This window comes from Empidonax traillii, unplaced genomic scaffold, assembly GCF_003031625.1.
Source record: "Empidonax traillii isolate 1590-97213 ecotype Southwest subspecies unplaced genomic scaffold, ASM303162v1 scaffold163:size1593379, whole genome shotgun sequence".
Lineage (NCBI taxonomy): Eukaryota > Metazoa > Chordata > Aves > Passeriformes > Tyrannidae > Empidonax > Empidonax traillii.
The window spans coordinates 726,837-749,349 of NW_020955356.1; the positions used below are offsets into that span (position 1 = coordinate 726,837).

General features: G+C 46.1%; 3 protein-coding genes across 3 annotated transcripts in view; 1 reads left to right on the forward strand and 2 right to left on the reverse strand.

The window, feature by feature from the left end:
• The first annotated feature begins 3,552 nt into the window (after window positions 1-3,552).
• LOC114058145 (cystatin-B-like) lies at window positions 3,553-9,839 on the forward strand. The gene is made up of 3 exons (XM_027885195.1): window positions 3,553-3,825; window positions 7,297-7,398; window positions 9,634-9,839. The coding sequence occupies exons 1-3, from the start codon at window positions 3,676-3,678 to the stop codon at window positions 9,760-9,762; spliced, it is 381 nt and encodes a 126-aa protein (XP_027740996.1). The 5' UTR covers window positions 3,553-3,675; the 3' UTR covers window positions 9,763-9,839.
• A 232-nt stretch (window positions 9,840-10,071) lies between these two features.
• Window positions 10,072-15,386, reverse strand: LOC114058184 (cystatin-B-like). Its single transcript, XM_027885270.1, has 3 exons — window positions 15,248-15,386; window positions 11,379-11,480; window positions 10,072-10,875 (listed from the first exon to the last, which is right to left on the reverse strand). Exons 1-3 carry the CDS (start codon window positions 15,311-15,313, stop codon window positions 10,747-10,749), a joined length of 297 nt encoding a protein of 98 aa, XP_027741071.1. The 5' UTR covers window positions 15,314-15,386; the 3' UTR covers window positions 10,072-10,746.
• Window positions 15,387-17,660: 2,274 nt separating this feature from the next.
• The window catches only part of CASR (calcium sensing receptor), a 42,017-nt gene continuing 37,164 nt past the window's right edge, over window positions 17,661-22,513 (reverse strand). Inside the window, exon 6 of the mRNA XM_027885272.1 lies at window positions 17,661-20,903. Coding sequence (XP_027741073.1) covers window positions 19,453-20,903 — 1,451 coding nt within the window. The 3' untranslated portion in view covers window positions 17,661-19,452. The remainder of the gene's footprint in view (window positions 20,904-22,513) is intronic.

Consider the following 22,513-nt stretch of genomic DNA (forward strand, 5'->3'; position numbering starts at 1 on the left):
ACGCTGGGCATGCTGGAAATGTGGGATTTTGAGCCATGTTGGGTGGAATGGGGCAGCCATCTATGTCAGCATCTTCTGGTAGGACATGCAAGTGGAGGTTCTCAGGGTCCAGCTTTCCACAGAAGGATGTTCCTCAGCTTGTCTTCGTTAGTGTTGCTTGACACATGACCGGCTTTTGGGCATCTGCCTGACCAGACCTCCTCTTCCCTCGGACTCGGCAGGATGTGTGTGCCTTCTCTGTGCTTGGGAAAAGTTTGGTTGTAAATCATCTTCCCAAAGAGGGTCCTTGCTTCTGAACTTCCCTTGTGCCCAGCGTGTGTCACTGCCATTGGCTGCAGCAGAGGCTCTCAGGCAGCGTGTGGAGCTGATGGCTTAGAGCTCCAGGTAGGAGTGCAGTGAGGGTGGGTGGGGCTTTCCCAGCAAATACAGCCTGGTTTTTCTGTTTCTATAAAATCATTGAATTATCGAATTATCAAAGTTGGAAGAATTCGGTCATTGTGAAGCAGACTGAGGGGAGAAAGCTCTTTACTGGTACCACAGGCTCAGCATATGCTGGGATGAGATTTTTGTGCTGCTGAAAGTCAGGTTTCTATTAATCTTTCTTGATGTATGATGTCAGAAATCTTTTGAAATCAGAGTGAGGAGCAGGAGGGGAAACCGTTTTTTCAGACTAGCATGGTGAAAGTCAAGGTTGATGTTACTGTGATCATCAAAACAGATTTTCGACTGCTAGATGGAGAGCTGCTTTCCTCTAGTTTTTAAAAACAATCAGACAGTGTGTCATACCATCCAGTCACATTCAGGTGTCTTTGCACTGTGAAACCAGAAGGCTGAACTACTGACTTGGGCTTTCACAGTCATTCCTACAGAGCTGTAGGTTTCTCATTTCTAGTTTAAAGATGACTTGTAAATACATAACTCTGAGGTTTGGAATTTGGTTGAGGGTTTTTTATATTTTATTTTGTTTGCTTTTTTTTGTTACTGTACCAGTGTTTTTATCAACTATAGCTTGTAATTCTTAAACTTCCATGTACAGCACCAGGGAGTAGTGGCCTGAAAGCTGTAAAATTTGTTTCTTCCTTATTGGAATAGTACATGGTGCAAGATGTTACTCAGCTTCAAAACTATAAAGAATGCTGGTGATATTCTGCCAGCAGAGATTGTCCCATATAACAGCAGTAAATTGAATGGAAATTCCCATCTGTGCAAATGCAGAGTGTAGGCTGGAATGGTACGTGATATCAGACATGTCACAAATACTAAAGGAGGGGACGATCATTAGCTTGACAATCTTATGCAAGAGAGGGAATGGGGGCGGCTGTTCTTTTGATGGTTGTGTTCCAAATCCTGTTTCATTACATCTGAAGCTGACTAGAGAGGGGTGTAGGTGAATGTTGCCTAGGATGAGGTTAATCTATTGCCACTGATCATCTTTGAGAAGAGGTCTGTGAAACGTCAGCACTTCAAAGTGCTTTCCCGAAATTTGTGTGCAGGATGAGTACTGCATCCCAGTCTTAAAACTATCACTGGATTTTGGGACAGCAGTTAGCACTGCCATGAAAAGAAAATAGATTGATCTGCCTGTGTAAACTTCAGCATCATCTTGTAGACAGTGTTGATTTTCCTTCCCTTGTGCTCAACTCTGTGCAATCTGGGAGAAAAAAAATTATTATGCTTTGAAGTAAAAAACCAGCAAATCCAGAAATATGCAGTCTAATGATTGATTTCCACACAACATTAACATCTTTAGTTTCACAACTAGAGTTTTCCTGAGATTATAAATTAACCTTCCTAGACTTTGTGATCAGTGTATTTCCTGCTAATTAAAGTGTTCTCCGGGGGTGTACTGCTGTCCTGGGGACCATAACATCCCTTGTATCCTGGTGAGTGGACAGGTTATAAAATACTCTGTTTTAGCACTGGTGCTATGTGGTTGTTGGACACATTCTGTGACTCCTGACCTCAGTAAGGTGGGCTGGCTCTTCCAGTTACTTATCTATCCTGCTGTGTGAATAAGACTCATAGTAGCAACTGTGGTGGAACACGATCAGCATTTGGGTGAATCACCAGTGTCTTGTACAAAGGAAGGATTTTGAAGTCATCAGCTTGAATTGCCATTAGCTCCAGAAGTGGGCTGTGAGCAACTCCTTATCTGGAGAGATGAAGTTGGTGAAGCTGGCAGAAATCCAGTTTTAAGAGCTCCTGTTCTCATCATTCCTGAGACCTGGAAGTGTTTTTCTCTTGGTTCCGAAAGATGTTGTCTCAGGACAACTGTTTCTCCTCAGATGCTTTTCATCCACTCGTATAGCACTGCTGCTCAAGTTTGGGAAGTTCTGCAAACACTGTAACCATAAACAGCTCTAATACTGATCTCTATGCTGTTGAGTTTAGGGCCCCTAGAGCCCCAGATTCTGCATCTCGGGTCCTTTGTATCAAAACCAGGCCTTGAAGTCGGGTGTGAAGTCCTTGTTTACAGCCTGTTGCATCACTTGTCATCTGTGAGGAGGAGGGTCAGTAGCCTGGGTAAGACACGGATAAGTCTGTGCTACACAAACCCCATTGCTGTGGCCATAAACAAACTTGTTTTGAGCAAACTCCCCAGTGCTGATTCCAGCAGAAATGCCCTTTGCCTGTGTGCAGCACGTAGTCCTATTTCAGCTACTGCCATGTACCCAGCCCTGGAGACTACAAATTGTCTGGTCTGTTGCTGCTTCTCTGGTCCTTGCTCTGGAACAACATTCCTCATATTTTCTGGAGAGAGGGATGGCAGGAATACCAAGGGAGAGTAATTTTCCGGAAATGTTAGTCCTCCCCATACCTGGGAGGGCTGCTAACACTTATTAGTTGTCCCTCAGTAGGTTTTGAGCTTTGTCCATTTGTATATGGTCATGGATGTGACTGTGCCATGTGTCTGGGAATGAATCCTTTGGACTATGTATTCTGCATGTTGCCTGATTCAGGAGAGTACCCTGACATTAGGACAGCAATTGTGCACACTCTGCTCCTCTAGCGAGAGGGATTGTACTTTGTCTTCCCAGAAATTGGCTCTAGGGTTTCAATTGAAATATAAATGTTACTGAATATTCAGTTGTTATTATGATTGTCTGAATGCAGCTCTAGGTCTGAGGGGAAAGAAGCAGAAATACCTTATTTGAAGTACTTATCTGAAGGTGGGACCTCTCTGGTCAGGCAGAGGGAAGTCAAGTCACTGAAGATAAGATGCAATCTGCTCCTGTTTCCCACTTGGAAGGATATTGAGACAGTAAAATTCCAAGTTGAACGGGACCTGCAGTAAGGAAATTACTGCATACTTTCTTCTGATCTTGAAAGGTGTTGGGAAATACTGGGTGTGACTTTGATCCATTTCCTGAGTGCACAGACCAGTCATCTGCACATGGGTGGAGAGGCAAGAGGTTCCAGTTGCAGTCCAAACCAACTGTCTCAAGATATAGGTGGCTGGAGGCTAATGTTTGCTTTTCTTATTGACATGAAGACTGAACACTCTTGAGATTCCTAAAGTGCTTTTTACATTTATTATTATCAGTGTATTACATTGCTTTTTCTCCATTTTCCCCATTTGTCTCCTTCACCAGTTTGGTAATGGTAGGCTCCATGTGTTGCAGGTCACATGATTCCATGACACATGTTTATGTATATATAGGAGATGCCTGGTGAATGTGCTCAGACTGTGCTAAACTTCCCTCTTCGGAATCACCCATTTCAGACCCGCCAGTCATTTCAGAGACGGCACCTGCCACTATGATGACCGGGGGCTTATCTGACACCAAGGAGGCTACTCCAGAAATCCAGCATATTGTTAACCAGGTGAGTTGCACCCTGTCCATCAATGAAGTCTCTGTGTGCATAGGTCTGAGTGTGGAATGTTGTGTAAAGGCTGGGAAACCAGGCGTTGATACTGAAACAGGGTTCAAACTGAAAAAGCTCAAGCAGAAAATGGGAATCCCCTTGACTGCCCGTTTTTTCTCTATCTCCTCACTGTCCATAGCCAGTCATAGTACTGGCTACGTTCAGTGAATATTCACATGTAGTTCAAAGCCCAGCTCTGCTATGCCAGCACTGAAGGGGCTTGTTTGAAAGGAGAGGTGACATATTTGAAGGGAGAAGGTTGTTATCTAGTAGAAATAATTCCTCACTAAAGGATGTGAATAGGACAAACCACGTACTAGTATGCACTAAAAAATTATATATTCAGGAGAGAGCTATTTTTAAACAATGTGTTCTCTGCTGGCATTGTTTTCTAGACTGACAGCTGTGATGCAGAGCCTGCTGGTTAGCCCATGGGGCAAGGTGAGCTTGGCAAAAGGCAAGCCAGTGAGCCCAGTTGCCAGGTCATTGGTTACAGGCAGTGATCCTGTCCTGGAAGCAGCTGTGAGAAGCAGCTCTGCAGATCTTCCAGCAGCTCTTTTTAAAACAAGTATCAAGTGCATCCTGAGGAATGCAAAGGGAACAACATAGCATGGGAAAACTCCTTTTGTATCTCTCATCTCATGTTCCCACCTTGAAATTTGACTCCTGAGTCTTGTGAAAGGCCTCAAGGGCCTCCTTTGAACATGGCTGGGCCAGTGCAGCATCCCAAATAGTGAGCTACATTTTCAGTGCTGGGTTGTGTCATTTCTGGGCGATCAGAAGTATTTTGGTGTGTATTGGAGGTGAAACCACAGTGCTTGTCTGTCAGTGAGCAAACAGGCTGAAAATCGAACTGTGAATGCTGTTTTCAGGCTGTGCTAATGCTCACAAAGTACAGGGCAAATATGGCATTTGAAATGTGGATGTAGAGATTTTCTGCTTGATTCCAGAAGAGGAGTGATCTTAATCTTGGTGTTCTTTCATTCTCAGTAACTTCAGGAGAATGAAAACAGAGGGTTGGGAGAGAGAGCAAAACTGGAGAGAAGCAGCTTTGTTTTGTTGTATTCTGAGAGAAGAATATGATGTACCAAAAGTTGCCGCAGAAGCATTCTAGGAGCCCCCTGATCCAGCTAGTTGGAAGAGGGTTGGGAATTAAAGTTTTCCTGGTTTGCTACAGTTAGCAGCTCCTGAGTTGAAAATATAGCTGTCAGTTCCTGGTGATAGAAATACCATGGAAGCTGCTCAACAGAAAAACAAAATAAGAGATTATGAGGAACCTAAATATGATAATAATTTCTGACACTTTAGGAACGATCTGGTTATTCCTTGGGTACTTTCTGTGACCTTCCTGCTAGGAAGGAATGTCATGGGAGTGGCAGCCAGCTGTAGGTGGATGTGCTGAGAAAGAAAATTAATTCTGTGCGTTCCTGCGAAACAGGTGGGTGGTGGAGGAGCGCTGAGTGCTGCTGGCCCCTCCCAGAGGCTGTCTGAGCAGGCTGACACTTGACCCTGCACTCCTGTGCCCAAATTCTGCAATGCATCAGGTCATCAGCATGGATGTCATGTGCAGAGAGGCACCGTGTTACCCAGCCTAGAAAAGACTGTCTATGCCTTTTGAGTGGTGGTCAGAGGCTGTCTTGGGCATAGTGATCATGAAATGATAGAGTTTTTAATTCTTGGAGAAGTGAAGAAGGGGGTCAGCAAAACTGACACCTTGGACTTCTGAGGGGCAGGCTTTGGCCTGTTTAGGAGACTGGTTGAGAGAATCCCTTGGGAGGCAGGTCCTGAAGGGCAAAGGGATCCAGGAAGGGTGGACATTGTTCAAGAAGGAAATCCTAAAGGTGCAAGAGCAGCGTGTCCCCATGTGCCAAAAGATGAGCCAGTGGGGAAGAAGACTGGACTGGCTGAATAGAGAGTGTTGGCTGGAATTAAGGGCAAAAACCAGAGTTTACAAACTTTGGAAGAAGAGGCAGGCAACTCAGGAGGACTGCAAAGGTGTTGTGAGGTTATGCAGGGAGAAAGCTGGAAAGTCAAAAGCCCAGCTAGAACTTAATCTGTCCACAGACATAGGAGATGACAAAGAATGTTTTTAAAAATACATTAGCAAGAAAAGGAGGGCTAAGGAGAATCTCCATAATTTGCTGGATGTGGGGGGACACATTGCCACAAAGGATGAAGAAAAGGCTGAGGCAATTAATGCCTTTGCCTCAGTCATTAATAGTCAGACCAGCTGTCCTCAGGGTACCCAGCTCCATGAGCTGGAAGACAGAGACAAGCACTGTAATGAAGCTCCCACCATCCAGGAGGAAACAGTTAGTCACCTGCTTCTCCACTTAAATACATGTAAGTCTATGGTGTGGGATGGAATCCACAGGAGGGTATTGAAGGAGCTGGGGGAGGAGCTTGCCAAGCTACTCCATCATTTACCAGCAGTCCTGGCACACCGGGGAGGTCCCAGACAACTGGAGGTTGGCCAGTGTGTCATCCATCCACAGGAAGGGCTGGAAGGAGGATCCAGGAAAGAGAATCTGGGGAACTACAGGCCTGTCATCCTGACCTCAGTGGGGGGAAGGTCATGGAACAGCTCATCTTGAGTGCCCAGCCAGCAAGGGTTTAGGTAAGGCAGGTCCTGCTTGACCAACCTGATCTTCTGTGTCAGGGTGACCTGCCTAGTGGATGAGGGAAAGGCTGTGGATGTTGTCTACCTGGAGCCTTTGACACTGTTTCCCGCAGTGTTCTATTCTCCTGGAGAAGCTGGCAGCCCATGGTTGGACAGGTGCACTGTTCAGTGGGTAAAAATCTTTCAGGATGGCTGGGTCCAGAGAGTGGTGATGAACAGAGTTACATCCCGTTGGTGGCTGGTCACTAGTGGGATTCCCCAAGGCTCAGTTTTGGGGCCAGTCCTGTTTAATATCTTTATTGATGATCTGGACAAGGGGACAGAGGGCACCCTTGCTCAGTTTGCAGACAACACCAAGCTGGGTGGGTTTGTTGATCTGGAGGTCAGGAAGGCTCTGCAGAGGGATCTGGACAGGCTGGATTGATTGGCTGGGATCAATTGTGTGAGGTTTAACAAGGCAAAGTGCTGGGTCCTGCACTTGGGTCACAACAATCCCATGCACCACTACAGGGTATCTCCTTTGACACAGAATTAAAAGAGCAGCAGTTAGCAGTTTCCCCTGTACTGAGCAGAGGACAGACAGCTCAGCTGGACAGCTTTGAGTCAGGGGAAATCAACTAGGAAGTCTAATTCTAACAGGATTTTAAAGAATGCTGGAGGCACTGCTGAGAAAGAGGGCCGGAGGTCTTGGTGTAAAATTGATTTAGAGTGGAGGTTCTGGGTTTATTTCACTAGGGGGTATGTGTGATATATGTGAATGAAAAGCTCAAACATGAACCTGCCACTCATTTTCCCTTTGCTTTCTACAGGTGAAGCCACAATTTGAAAGCAAGGAAAACAGGAGCTGTGCCATGTTTACAGCCATAGTATTTAAGACTCAAGTGGTTGCTGGGATAAACTACTTTATTAAGGTTTGTATATATTATAGGAGGGGTGCTTTGCAGTTAAACAGTATAGGTGACTTGCAGAGTGGCTTAGAGCTGGAAAGAGAAGCAAATGTGGTAGAAAAACATCTCTGTGAGTATGATATGACTAATAGAGCTGGGGACTATCTCCAGGTGCTGTTTGGCACTACTGTAGAAGAGGAGTAGAAAAACCTCAAAAACATGCATTAGGCTTCTTCAGATGGGACTGGTAAGTTTCTCAGGATAATGCCATTCAAAGACTTACCAACTTAGTGATTTAAACAAGTTGTAACTCTGCTCTCCTGTTTCCCTTCAAAGCAAATTAGCTTTCCTGTTGTGTCTGTGACCTCCTGTTGTGTTTACTGTGCTGAATTTGAAGTCAGACTGAGGATCAGATAGAGTCCATTTTGTAACGCAGAGCAAGCATCTCATTGTCTGCTGACTAGTTTTGCAAGCAAGCAGGTGTGTTGATGTTTTGGTTCTGCATCATGTGCTGCAGAGATACTGCCTGCCTGCTAGTTCTTTCTTGTATTTTCATAATCCCTTCTCTATTGCTATGGAGGAAAAACAGGTAATGCTCAGTTTGGATCCCTCTGAGAGCACCATTCATCCTCTACTAGGAACCCTTACCCACGGCTGTGAGCAGCTTTCTATGAAGTAGCACAGAAGAACTTGCTGGGCATAGTTTGCATCTGAAGGCCAGCAAGCGCTGCTGAGTGGCAGGCTGGCCCTCTGGAGCAGAGCACACATGGTGTGGGACTGCTGTCTCTCAAACCCCAAGCGTGTGGGGATGTGCCTGGTGGGACATGCTCCCCTGACAAGGGTCAGAGTTGTTTTATGGAAGAAATTGTCTGGTAGCGTTTGGGGGAGAGTAATTCTGGAGAGAGATGTGGTGAGCATTTGCTCCACGCTTCTCATATTTAGCTGATGACAGGAAGGACAGACAGTGCCAAACATCTTCTTTCCCTGATAAGATAACTCTTATCAGTTATTTGTGCTCAGGGAACTGTACTGACAGACTGCCTCTTCTGTGACTAGTCAAGAGTGTTACCTACATGAACTGTGTTTACCATTCCCTTGCTCCTGTGAGATGTGCTTTCACTTGGTTGACAAAACACTGAAAAGTTCAGATTACAGGTACAGACAGAAGTCATGCGCAGTTGCATTTCTTTCCTTCGTGCCATCTTATTGCTTACCTAGGCAACCTAAAATACTTCTTGTCTGCTGTCCCTGCTAAGCCTCATGACCAAACTACTCAGAAATGAAGACTGACGAGTAACTGAATTAGGAGGAAATCCACTTGTAACACTGAAAACAGATGATTTGTCTCTTCTTTCCAATTTTGCCTGTGATGGGAAACAGTTACTCATTTTAGCAATAAGTGGAACAAGCTCTGTCACAAGATTCATTCTTTTGTATTTCTGAATTTTCCACATCACTAATGTGTTACCAGCGGACATGTAGCTGAGATGTAATCCAGACCAAGACAAACATAGTGCTACGTTGCAGCCACCAGAAAGCACTTAGTGCCTAAGGCAATAAACTTTCCATTGACACTATGTACCTCACAGAGGGAGAGTTTAGGGCCCCTTGTGCTTGGCTCTGTGTGAATGAAATGATATAGCTTCCTATCAAGTCTTTATGTGAGTGCTTTCTGGAGGGAAAGGTGAATTTCTTTGAAAAAGTATTTATTTCAGGCACTCACACCGCACTCCCACAAGCACCAAGATGTGTCAGATTGCCCATTCAGGCACTGAATGTTTGGAGTAACTGCAGACACAGGCTCCTGGCTTTCCAGTTGTCATTGTTTCTCAGGACCACGTGCTAGTTTTGGATAGATCTTTCTGTACCCTCTAGGAGCTGACACTGCATCTTGTCCCACCCCTGAGTCATTAAGATTTCTTAATCGTCTCTTGTCTTCCAGCCTCAGTGTGCCAAGAAGTTGTATGCTGGCATCTTGGTGACTGAAACAGGACACAAAACCTTTATCCTGTTGCACCTTCTGATGCTTCCACCCCCAAGCAGTTCTGCTCACTTTCCCTTCACCTGAACCTCAAGGTTTAGACAAGTGTACACAGTTTCTGCCACTGGTTACTGTCCAGACTTGGTTAAGAGCTGTTAAAGTAAAAATGAAGATGTATCTAAAATTAAGCTCCTGGGCAAAGATATTCTTTCAAGAATGTAAAGAGCATCCTTTTATTTGAACCATACTCCTCACTTTCCTGCTCTTTTGGTTTTTAGGTCCAAGTTTCCGATACTGAATATGTCCACTTAAGGGTGTTTCAGAGTCTTCCTCATGAGAACCAAGGTCCCAGCCTTGTTAGTTTTCAGACTGGCAAAACCAGAAATGATCCCCTGACCTACTTCTGAGAGACAATGAGAAACTGCGCCTCACTTCTGCAAATTGTGTGGGGGTTCTGCCCGTGACAGTAAATAAAATAAGTTTTGAAAACCATTGTCCTTATTTTCCTTTTGCTGCTGATATACCTGCAGAAGCCTTTCTTGGTCTCTCTTAATTTGGTCTCTCACCAGCTTAAAATAAAGTATTTCTAATTGGGGCATAGAATAAGCATAAGGTTATCTGGAATATAAAAAACACTTATGGCAAAAATTCTCAGAGCAAGATAATCAACTAATACTGAAAAGCAGTAAAGAGAGCACTGAAGCACCAGTCAAATATGCCATGTCAAGTCAAAAGAAATATTTATTGTTATTAATGCAGAGATGCTTGTCCAGCGTAAGTTCCTTTTCACGACTTTTCCATAGGACTGAGAACATAAGCAAGCTGATTTGGTTCTTTAAACTCACACACCCTCTACGGGACATTACATGCTACTGCTGCAAGAGGATGAACATGATTACCACGGGAATGTTTGTTTCAAAGTACTGTAATCCTCTATCCCTTCCCTGCAAAATTGTTTCAGCTCAAGTCTCTCTTCACATCTTTGCCAATAAAATACATAGTACAGTTTAAAGCTACACATGTATTCACAGCTGCAAAACAGCACAGAAAAGACAGGCTTTCGTCTTGCTTCTTGCTACAAATACATGAGTAGTAGTGTCACTCCCCTTCTGATTTCCAGACCAAGGAAGTCCACAAACAGGACTAAAGTCTAAGTAAAGTTGCAACTACAGTTGGGTTTGCATCAGTGCAGGTAATAGGAGAGCCGTATGACTCTCAAACTTAGAGATTGCACAGGAAGGGAATGACATAAAAGAAATTGTTTTTTTTCCCACCATTACGTTAAAAAAAGACACTTTTTTCCCCTCCTTTGTTGGCACGGGAATCAACATTTTTCAGCCTATAGAAAATGCACGTAAGAAACCGTTAGGAAAACGAACAAGACAAGCTTGCTAGAAATAAGCCAGTTCATCGTGCTTTGCCTTGCTGCTTTGGTAACTGTGGAGGCTCAGCGGCTTGTTCTCGTGGGGAAGGCTCTTGAACACCCGCAGGTGCATGAACTCATCATTGCCAACATGGACCTGCAAAGCACAAAACCCAGTGAGATCCGTGGAATGAGAACAGCCTTCAGCAGGAGGGGTGGTGTGGACTGGTGTGTTTTGAGGATGGAGAAGCAGATAGGCAGTGAGGAAAACCATCGCCTCAGAAGGAGTGGTCTTGTTTTAAACCAGACTGGGAGCCATGATTTTTGTGGAAATACCACCTAATCTTCCCATGAAAAAGAAAGTAAGAATACTTCTCTATTTCACACAGGCAGGGAGAGGGGCTGGGAAGTGGGTTTTTTTTTGGTTTTTTTTTTTTTTTTTTTTTTTTTTTGGGGGGTGTGTGTTTTTTTGTTTTGTTTTTGTTTTTTGTTTGTTTGGTTTTTTGTTGGTTTTTGTTTGTTTGTTTGTTTAATGCACAATTTTTTTTTTTCTTATTAAGGCCAAGTCACAAGCATTTTTCTCTAGTCTAGTAAAGGAAAAATCCCACCATTCCAAAGATTATATACATTGAATGAAAAAAAAGTCCCAGTGCTCTCTACCTTGATGAAGTAGTTTGTTCCAGCAACCACCTGGGTTTTGAACTCCACTGCAGTGAAGACATCAAAGGTTTTCCCTTCTTTTTCTTCTAGCTGAGATTTCACCTTAAGAAAACAGAAGGTTATTTAAGAGTGATGCACGATTCAAGTATTTAGGACTTAAGGCCTACAGGTCACTGCTGGTGAATTCCCAGGAGTTTCTGCTTTCTCAAGTTATTAAAAGATCAAAATGCATCATGTTATAAGTTTTGAGTTGGAGCAGGACCAGAAATCTAGAGAGGAGGCAAAGCTGAGTGTGGTGTGAGTCAGTTGCCACAGAGTGACACCAAGTCTTCACAACACTTATTTGACAGTTCTTCCAACATGTCTGCTGGAATCTATAATGTTTTCAAAATGCAAATCAGTGCTCAAGAAGTCAGAATGACTTGTTGAATACCCTAGAGGGAGGCATGAACTCCTGCGAGTTGCAGCTCTTCTATCCCAGGCTTGGCTGTGTAGAACATTGTGGCTATATGGTAAATTCTTGGTCAGGAAAGCAGATTTCAGCCTTTGCTTACCAGGGCAAGATGAGTTGTCCTGGAGTGCTTGCTGCAACTGCAGTTCTACCCAGGCATACCTCCTGCGTGGCCTCATTGTGTAGTCTTCAATCCCAGTGCAACAGTAACAGCAGCAAGCAGATTTTCCAGCTATATTGTGTACTTCCCCTTCTTCTTAATTCAAGAGGAATAAATACACCTGCTTTCCTGCATGAATCCCACTTGCTTCTCTTGAGAAAAACAAGTGCCAACTTGCCACTGCTCCAGTGCTCTAAGTGAAGTAGGAACAGAAACAATTCCTGCAACATGGTATGTTCTCTCATCTCTCCAACACCTAAAGGTGCAGGGACAAACTCTGGTGCCATTCCAGTGACAATCCTGTCCCTGGCAGCTGTGAACATACTTTTCATCTTACTTCAGAGGCCGTATCTCTAAGCTTCTGCCAGGCTATGAACAGGAAGATAGCAAGATGATGATGTTTGGACACTTTTCTAATTGTTTTTTTTGCCATATGGAATTCAAAGCTGCATTCTACAACGCAGTGAGTGGCCCAGCCCCAGAAAGCACTGGGCAGTCCTACTTCTTCCCCTTCTCCTGGGGTCACAGGCAGGAGCAAGTGGTTTCAGTTCTCATCACTAGAGCTACTTTTACAAATTTTAAGCAGCAGGGTGGACATAAGTATCCCACTGACCTTATCCTGTCCCGTGCTTCTTTAAAAACCCTATGCATTGTGCAAGGTTGGTTTCTGAGGTCTCAAAATTGCCCCAGCTCAGCACATTTTGTATGTCCACCAGCAAGCTGAACTCTGGGGTCCATGGATGCAGGCAGCTCAGAGTCACATGCAGCTGCCAGATTGCCAGGGTATTATGCTGGCAGTGACTCACCACAGCATGTGACAAATGAGCACTCTGATTCAGTATGGAGAGGGAGATCCCAGACACAAATACTCTCCAGAAGGGCTGCTATCAGCCCACCTTGGCAGTTCATGATCTCAGTGTGGATGTGGGGATCCTGGTGGACACAGGCCAGCACTGTGTTGTGGTGGTAACAAAGGTAAGAGCATACTGGGCTGCATCAGCCAGGAGCCTAGCCAGAAGGGAGACAAGTGATTGTTGCCCTTTCCTTGGCACTTTTTAGAGAACATTTGGAATACTGTGTCCAGTTTTGGGGCCCCAATACAAGAAAGATGTCAATAAGCTGTAAGAAGTCAGGCTCTTTACTGAGGAATGATGGCAGAAGATAGAGATTGAAACTGGAGGTTCAGACTGGATAGAAGGAAAAACTTTTCCCCTGAGGATACTCCTGCAATACAGGAGTGACCAGAGAAGCTGTGGCATTTTCATCCTTGGAGGTTTCCAAGACCTAACTGGAAAAAGCCCAGAGCAGCCTGGGGCTGCTCACCCTGTGCTCAGGCAAGCAGATGCAGTCCCTTCCCACCTAGATAATCTGTGATTCAATCACAGGACTGAAAATTATCAGGCCCTGAAGGCTCTTCACTGCTCTGCACAACCAGTTTGCTTAGCACAGTTACTAAAAAGCAGATGGGGTTCTAAATCACCCCGAAGAACCTCTGCCACAGTTACCAGTGAGAAGCCAAAGGCTGAACATCCTTGGTGAGGAGAGGCATTTCCTATGGGACTCCTAAGCCAGACACTGCTGAAGGAAGCTGTCCTGTTCTGTGTCACACTACACCTGCTCTGGGCCAGCAGCAGTACTTGCCAGGGTCACAAAACTGAACAACATTCAGTCATCACAAGGATTCTTATGAAACAGTGCAATGAAGGCAAGAACTGGAAAAGCAGGAACAGGAAATATTTTTATGGCAAGCAAACTGTCAGGCTCTAATAAATCTCCACAAAGATTTGACTTTAAGCAACCAAAACGATTTGAGAAGTCTACATAGATTGAACGAAACTAATGTTTTCTCCACAGTCTGTCCAGATAAGGATATGACTTGTGAGCAAGTCTCAGTTTTGGGTCTTTCCACTTGTATTTCATGAAATAATTTAAACTGGGAGTCAAAACAAACTGGACAAACTCTGAACTATTTATGTGATTTAAATGAAAATGCCAGATTTTTAGTTAATTCTGTCCACTTGTGAATCCAAGAGGGGTTTATTTTCACACTTTATTTCCGGATTACCAAACCACTGCAGTCTGTCACAGAACAGACAGTCAGGATTTCAAAAACAGTTTTAAGACCCCGTGGAATGTTAACTGCATATCTGCATAAACTTTAACATGACATGTAGGCCTTTTCAAGTCAAAGCAATAATTTACTCTCTCATCAATTCTCAATAATGTACTTACTACTGCAAACTGTCTCTTTTTTTATAACACATAATCATTATGTTGTATGAGTTAAATGATAATTTCAATTACTACTGTGCCTTTGGATGCTCTGTAGGTGTTTAGGAACTGCTACAGCCTGGGGAACAAACTTGGGCATTGACAAGGAGCAAAAGAAGCTGGAGCCTGCCCTTCATCTTTCTTTTTTTCGTCTAGACTGCCACATCCCAGCCGACAAAAACAAAAACCAGAAGAAACTTGAGCTTCCATTACAGAAACTGGACCATAGAAGAACTTAGTTGTACACTGGCGTTTTTAGAGTAAAAGCATGTTGTCCACTAACACGCGAGCAGTAAATGAAGTTACTGTAAGTAGTACAGTATCAGGATTTGGAGCTGGTAGTGCTTGGAGCTGAATTCTGTGTTGGGGAATAGCAGAAGCAGCGAGTAAGCTTTCTTGCTTATTTCCCGATTCTCCCCCCGCTCCCCCCCCCCCAAAAAAAGACACCGAACAAACTCAAAACAAAAAAACCTCAACCAAGCACTCCCCCCTAAAAGAACCCCACCCACCCCAAACAACAAACTAAACAAAAAAAAACGGAACACCAAACACAAAACAAAAACCAAAACCAAGCGTAAGCACAGGCTTTAGACTTTGTAAGAACTATGTGAGCTCCTTCCTCGAGCTCAGGACAGTGGACCTTTTGGGCCGGGCCGCAGGCCGGTTTTCCCGGTGGCCGCAGCCCATCTCCCGCACTTCCAGGGCCGGAGCCGGCAGCATCCCGGCCCTCCCTGCGCTGCCCACGGTTCCTCCGGACTCAACCGAGCCGCGCCAGGCCCGGCGGGCGCAGGGAGGGCTCCGGGAGCCGGAGAATGCTCCGTGCCATTCCCAATTGCCTAAGACTTCTACACCGGGGGGTTGGCGGCGGTGTCCCCGCGCAGAGCGATGTCCGAGCACACCCCCGGCGCCCCGACAGACCCCGCACCGGGACGGGACCCCCTTTCCCGGTCCCGCGGGTCCCTCCTGGGGCCCTCCCCTGCCTCTCACCTCCTGCACGATCTGCTGCGTCTCGTCGGTGGCGGGACGGACCGCCGAGGGAGCCCCGCACAACATGGTGGTACCGGTACTGTTCCTGCTGCCGCCCCGATCCTCCCCCGCGGGCGGGGCCGTGGCTGCCGGCGGGGCGGTGCCGGGGCCGGGGGCGGTGCCGGGCCCGGGGCTCGAACCCGCGGCCGAGGGGTCGGCTGGGCGGTGCGGCGGGCGGCGGGCGGTCCCGGCACCGCCCAGGCCGGGGGGTTCAGCGCAGCCTGGCAGGACCAGCGCTCCCCGGGGTCGGCGCCGGGATTGTGGCCTACCAGCCCATTAAAGAGAAAACCAGCTGAAAGCAGCAACCGCAATAAAAGCTGCCGGCAGAATTTATTCTGCTCCCTTGAAGGAAGGGATGCGGCCCGTCCTCAGCGGGCAGCGCCCCTGTGGCAGTCCCGCGTGAGGGCAGGGCTGCCGTCAGCTGATGCGTTTTCCCTTTCCTGTGTGTCACCTTTTCCAGCGGCGGCATGTTCTCGTTAGCCGCATGGAAAGTTCCATCTTCAGGACTCCCTCGTTCGCCTTGCTCATCGTTCCCTCTCCCAGGCTGATTTTACCGTTCCTCAGCGACCAAACAGAAGGCGGTGACGAATTAACCAGTTCTGAGAAATCCCCTGCGGAGATTTCAGGCTGAATGTTCAGGTCTTTACAGTCTTTACAGTCCCTGCAGTTTAAACATCCAGACTCCTTGGAAAAACAACAATAAACACTTACCTTCCTTCTCCAGCTTTGCAGCATCCCTTTGTAAATTTGGTCAATACAACCCTAAATTTAATAACAGCAGATATTAGATACTGAAGGGAGCTCCTGGACTCACAGGGAGGACTTTGTGAGAAGCATGAACAGGAATGTGCAAGAAGGTTTCTTTCCCCTGCTATCACCTATAAAAAAGGGCTCTGCTGGGGCTTTGGGCAGGCAGAGCTCTGCTGGGTTTGTGAGGACACTGGGGATGGAGGATCAGGCTATTCACTGGGATTGTTCCCAGCCCATCAGCTGAATTTGCTGATGGAAATCCCATAGAGCTGATCCAGTCTGCTGTTGCTTCACTAACGAATGGTTCAGGAAACACCACACTGGGGCATGCTCTCCAGCGGGTTTTTGAGCCATGGTGGGCGGGACAGGGCAGCTAGGACATGCCAATGGAGATTCTCAGGCTTGACCTTTTATCAGAAGGATGTTCCCCACCTTGTCTTCATCAGTATGTCTTGTGTGACACACCAACAGGCTTTTGGGCATCTGCCTGACTAGACCTCCTCCTGAACTTGGCAAGATAAAAACATATCCCTTTCTCTGTGCATGGGGAAAGGGTCTGGTTGCAAATTGCCTTCCTGAAGGGATCCTTATTTACTGAACTTCCCTTGTGCCCAAGTGTGTGTGTCACTGCCATCGGCTGCAGCAGCAGCTCTCGGGCAGCATGTGGAGCTGGAGGCCTAGAGCTCCGGGTAGGAGTGCAGTGAGGGTAGATGGGGCTTTCCCAGCAAATACAGCTTGGTTGGTCAGTGCTAAAAAATTATGGCAGCTGTTGGAAACTCATTGTGTGCCAGGGTATAAATTCCTTTTAAGTAAATGCAGAGAATGAAAAACACAAAAAGAATTAAAAGCACTCAAATGTCAATATTATCTACTGTCTGTATAGACAGTGAATAGTGCTTTCCAAACAAGGCAGCCCATGGTGACTTTCTGTTTTTCACACTGCGTGTGTTCGTGCATAATCTTTGGTTTGTATCCTGTGTCATTTTCATTTCATTCATTAAGCTCTTATATGTTTCAATGCTGTCAGCTTCACTTCAAGGGCTACTGTACTGGGTTTGGTCCATTAGCACTAAAACTACCTGACTAACAGGATTTTTGGAAGTGTGGGCCATAATCAAAGTTCTTTTTTTATCCCTTTCTGCCATCTAGTGTCCATCTGCATTCATGCATTTAGGACATCATGGATCTTAATTCTGTACCTTAAACTGAGCCTAGAGGCCACACTCACAAGCCTGGGGAAGGGAGCTGGGTTTCAGAAGCAGCTCTCAGCTCTCACTGGGTACAGGAATAGAATGTGCTTTCCAAAGATCTTGGCTACAAGGATTTGTGTTTTCAAACTCACTCTTTTTTTTTTTTTTTTTTTTTTTTTTTTTTTTTTTTTTTTTTTTTTTTTTTTTTTTTTTTTTTTTTTTTTTTTTTTTTTTTTTTTTTTTTTTTTTTTAAAACAAGTTCTGCCATAGATTTAATCAAATATTGTAAGTTGATAGCCTTACAGTTAAACTTGGATTGGTTCTTACGTGATGTAATTAAAATGTGAGCCCACTCCAAGGGGGATGTAACATCAACAAAAGGGTTAAAATAACTTGTCTGAAGAGTGTGCTACTTGGGCTTTCTGGACTTGCACTTTGCTCTCCCAGGGCAAGAACTCCTCTTCCTTATCAGCAATAAGTGGAGGTGGCAAAACAAAGGTTTTATGCAGTAATGTCACCTGTAAGTTTTATTTGCCTGCCCTGGCAAAAGAACAACCAAGCAAAAACAGTAACAAGAGAATTGTGATGTTTTCCCCAACACATTCACACACAGTCCTTTTGTCTCTGCTCACACTGAGCTGCAGGCCCATCTACCTTTCCATAGTGGTCTAGACTACCTTAATGTTTGATGAGGGAGGGTATTGACAACATGAAGCTTGTTCTTGCACATGGAATATGGAAAAAGGGGAAATAAATTCTGCAATGTAACCCTAGCCCCTCCTGCCAGGCTGTTAGGGAATGCTTTTTCTCTCAGCAGGCTGCAACAAATGTCTCTTCTAATGACTCTCTTGCTTTACCATGGATCAAGAAAAACCAGGCATGCCTTGCAAAACCAGGAGCGTTTATGTCTTCTTTAGGGGGAGTGGGACAAGAGTAATGAAGTTCTGCTATGCTCTCTGCTGAAGTCCTTACTGTTTTACTTTAGGTACCCTTCTTGTGCTAGGTGCCCTCTCTTCAAGGTGGGAAATAACCTAGTAAGTGGCCTATAGGTGCCAAAACATATCCAATTTGTCCATTTGTCTCTGTGCATGTCCCAGGCCTGTATGTCTTCCTTATCCAGTCATCTACCAGCACACACACTTCAGATATTCACCCGCTCTGGCAATCATACTACCTCTTCTGGGCACTACTTCTCCATCCCTCACTCCTCCATTTCTCCATGTTTCGTTTGCTTTGTATCAGGCCCAGCAGTACCGCTAGGACTAGTGCAATGCTCTGTGTAGGTGTGAGGCAGATTAATATGGCAAAGTACAACACTGACTAAGGTGTGAAAGGGTTAGCCACGTATGCCATGTGGGATAGTACAGAAGCAACTCTTTGTTAAGCGTACAACTACTAGCAACATAATCAGTCATGGATACATCTCATTGTGCTCACACAACGTTCCTGGGGGGGATTTACAAGCTGTTCTCCCCCTCCACCAAAGCAGGCAGGCTGGAGGTAAAGCTACCCCAGCTGGAGGAAACCAGTAGGAACCTAGTAGCTTGGTCTAGTGCAGTGGAGTCTACGGAGAGTATTGTCCAATATTTCCTGTTGGGCAGAAAGGAGAGACTGGGACATTACTAAATATAAATAGCATGGCGCTCTGTCACATTAAATACTTTACATGTTCCCACCCTTGGCTGTACACAGCATGCAGGATGTTGGGGGCTTTTTTATTTTCCCCCCGACTGTGCTTTCCTGAAGTGAAACCGTGTACCTTGCTTTTGTAGAGCTGAGAGTCCTGATGCACATGGTTACAGATCACATATACTGGATAAAGAGGGAATATTATACATAGTGGGAAAGAGGAATATTATACATAAGTGTAAAAGCAGGGTATAGTGGAGTTGCCTAATGCCTCCCATAGTCAGCTGAGTTGCAGTCTGGCAGGAAAAGCTTATGGAGGCAAGGCAGCATGCAGGTTTCTGCTTAAGCCCCACCAGAGGTGATCTTCACTTGTCCTTCTGTGATGTCCTGGTTTCAATAAAGCAAATGCAAATTCAGTCCAAGGCTCCCCAGACACAGTCCTTCCTCTGGAGGAACATGTGTTACCTTGCTGGTGCTAACAGTAAGGTGTGGTGGGGCTGTGTCACAGGGGTGTGTCTTTGTTGTCTTTCCCATTCAGAAGCAAGAGGTGAGCAAGTTCCTCTGGAGGACTGGTGTGCTTTTCACAATCTTCTTTTGTTAGGAATGTATCGTGTTCTCTGTGACAGAGCCACCTCCAGTGCCTATAAAATTTCGGGAGTTAGCCGATTGCAGGGAAGGCTCCACCTCAGGGCTTGGTACCTCTTCTTTGTTGTCTCCCGCCACCGACTCCTGCGAGCTGGTCTCTGGGCTGGAAGCTGCCTGGAAGCTGGACTCAGCGCCGAGGGGCTCATTGATCTGCAGGGGAAGCAGGGCCCGGTGCCGCATCAGGCTGTCGTCGCTGTTCTGGGCCTCCAGCGAGTTCCTGCGCTTGGCATTCCTGTTGGCCATGGCGTTCTTCTGCGGCTCCTCGAAGCTCAGCGACAGGGTGACTGTGCCGCTCCCGAAGCTGACTTTTTGCTTGCACCCTCGCTGCTGCTGGCGCTGCCGCTCGGCAGAGGCTGGTAGGGGAAAAGGATCCTCATGGTTGCTCTTGCTGCTGATGGAGGAGGAAGGGGTGGAGCCGGTGGAACCCCCCAGGCTGTTGGAGCGCTTGCGGGACACGTTGCTGCGTCTCAGCGTGGCCCTGGCAGCCACTTTGAAAGCGTGGGCGGCCGTGCTGCAGCGCACCTCCTCGATTGTGTTGCGGGAGGGCTTGAAGAGGATGATGTAGACTTTGTTGAAGAAGATGCAGGCCAGGAGCCCAAAGCTGGCAGCCAGTATCGCAATCACCTCCACAGCAGAGACAAACTTGCCGTATGTGCTGGCGTAAGCAGGGATGAAGGAAATCCACACAATGAAGAATATCAGCATGCTGAAGGTGATGAACTTGGCCTCGTTAAAATTCTCAGGCAGCTTTCGAGACTTGAAGGCGAAGAAGAAACAGATGGCTGCCAGTAGGCAGGTGTAGCCAATGAGGAAACCAAGGGCCATCAGGGAGCCTTCATGGCAGGTGATGAAGATGATCTCATCCTCCAGTTCATGGTTTCGGTAACTGGATGGTGGGGCTGTATAGAGCCAAATCACACAGATGACAATCTGCACAAATGTGCACAGGAAGACCAGGAGGAATTGGAGGTTGAGGCCCCACCACTTTCGGTGGAGGCTCGTGGGAATCTTTGCCTCAAAGACGAGCAGGACACGGTTGGTTTTCACCAGGATGCAAGAGATGCAGAGGACAAAGCTGATGCCAAAAGCTGGCTGTCGCAAACGGCAAGTCCAGTTCTGGGGCTCACCAATGAAGAACAATGAGCTGGAGAAGCAGCAGAGCAAGGAAAAGAGGAGGAGGTAGGACAGCTCCCGGTTTGTCGCCTTGACAATGGGCGTGTTGCGAAATTTGGTGAAGACTCCCAGGACAAAAGAAGTCAGGAAAATTCCCAGGACAGCAAAGAGAGTCAGAGCAATCCCAAAGGGCTCAGTCCAGGCCAGAAACTCTATCTGCTTAGGGATGCAGGATGTGTGGTTCTCATTGGACCAGTAATCCTCAGGGCACTTGTCGCAGGCGCTTGCATCTGGAAAGGAAGTGACAAGAAGAGGAAAGGTTTGTCAGAATGAGAGGCTGAAATGTGGGATGACATATATTGGCAGCTAAGCACCGGCCTTCATCCTGAATGCATGAGGTCTTCCACTCATGGCTGCAGATCCCCAGAATCCTGTGTTAGTGTCTCATAGTGTTTAATGGTGAAATAACCAACCTCCCATGGGCTGTACAGCAAAACACAAAGCGTGCTTAGTTCCAGCTTAAAAAAGGTCCTGCCCCTGCACTCATGCTTTTGTAATCTTTTTCCTGGAAAAACTTTGCAAACTTCGATTGCTATCAGCTCTTACACAAGCTCTGTTCCTCCCTCTTCCTTGTTCCTTCATTTTTATCATCTACTTCTGTCTGTCTTCACACCTCTCACAGTTTTATCATCATTTGAACATCCTGCCTTTCTCTGTTATAGAGAAAATTAAAAACGTGCTTGCCTCCTTAACTGCTTTGAGAACCTATTTCATATTCCATGGAGGCAAGTCTTAGTGTTTAAACTGCTCTTCCCTGAAGGCAGGCAATGCCTTTGATTCCCAGCACATTTCACATTGGAATATCAGGGGAAGATGTGTCTTAATGATATCGCTGTCCCTAGAAAACACCTAGAAAATGTCCTAGAAAATGCGAGTGGTTGGCATGATCAAAAGGCAAGGACCTGCTTCTTCTGCTCTTCTTCTTTGACCCGAATTGTTCTTGTGCTGTAGCAGGGAGGGTCATGACTCCTTTGATGGCAGTGGAAAGTGGTTGAGAGGAGAGAGCTGGAGGTCTCAACTTACCCCCTCCTTTGGGATCCCAGCATGATAGCAAAGGACTGCATTGAGTTCTGGGAACAAACGTTCAGAAACTTCTTTAGCAGCAACCTCTCTCTGAGTTTTGCACCTGAACAGACACAGACTCTGACCACAGCTTCCAGAGCAGAGATTAATGCTAATGAGAAAGTCAAAAATGCCCAGCTAATGAGGGCAGAGGTTTTCAAGCACTTTTATTCTTGAGGTGTGGGTAGAGGGAGCCTCCATGACCCAATATGTTACTGCTTTCCTAAGGACTCTTTGCCTCACCTAAGCTGTTCATGTGAAAACTTGGCCTAGATGCAAAAGTGCAGTCAGAAGCATTCATCACCACGTCATTTTATTATTCTTGTGCCTTTTATCCTGGAAGCCTATTGCAAACTGCAGGCAAGGCAGAGAGAACTTCACATGATGGGGAATTCAGCTGCCTCTACCCCTCTAATAGGGGCAGCTATCAGGAAAGCACATCTTTGGGATGCATTGACTGCTGTCTTGTGGTGGCTTAGCGACCATGCTGCCACTGAAGGGGGTAAACCAGATCTCTCTCCTCTCCTAAGGCTGCTCATTCCTGCCACCTCCTTTGTGCGAGCTCTAGAGGGCACACAGCTTCTTGTTCTAGCTGGAAACAGCCTGCCAAGAGTTTGTTTCCAGGAAGCCCAGAGGCCGGATTTAACTTGCTGTATGGTCGCAGGAGTACCAGCATTGATCCCAGAAAAACGGTGGGAGCAGACAGCTGGGAGAGGGCAGATTGCTTCTTCTGGTAGCATCGCTGTCTCAGCTGGATGAGACAGGTTGTAAAACTGCT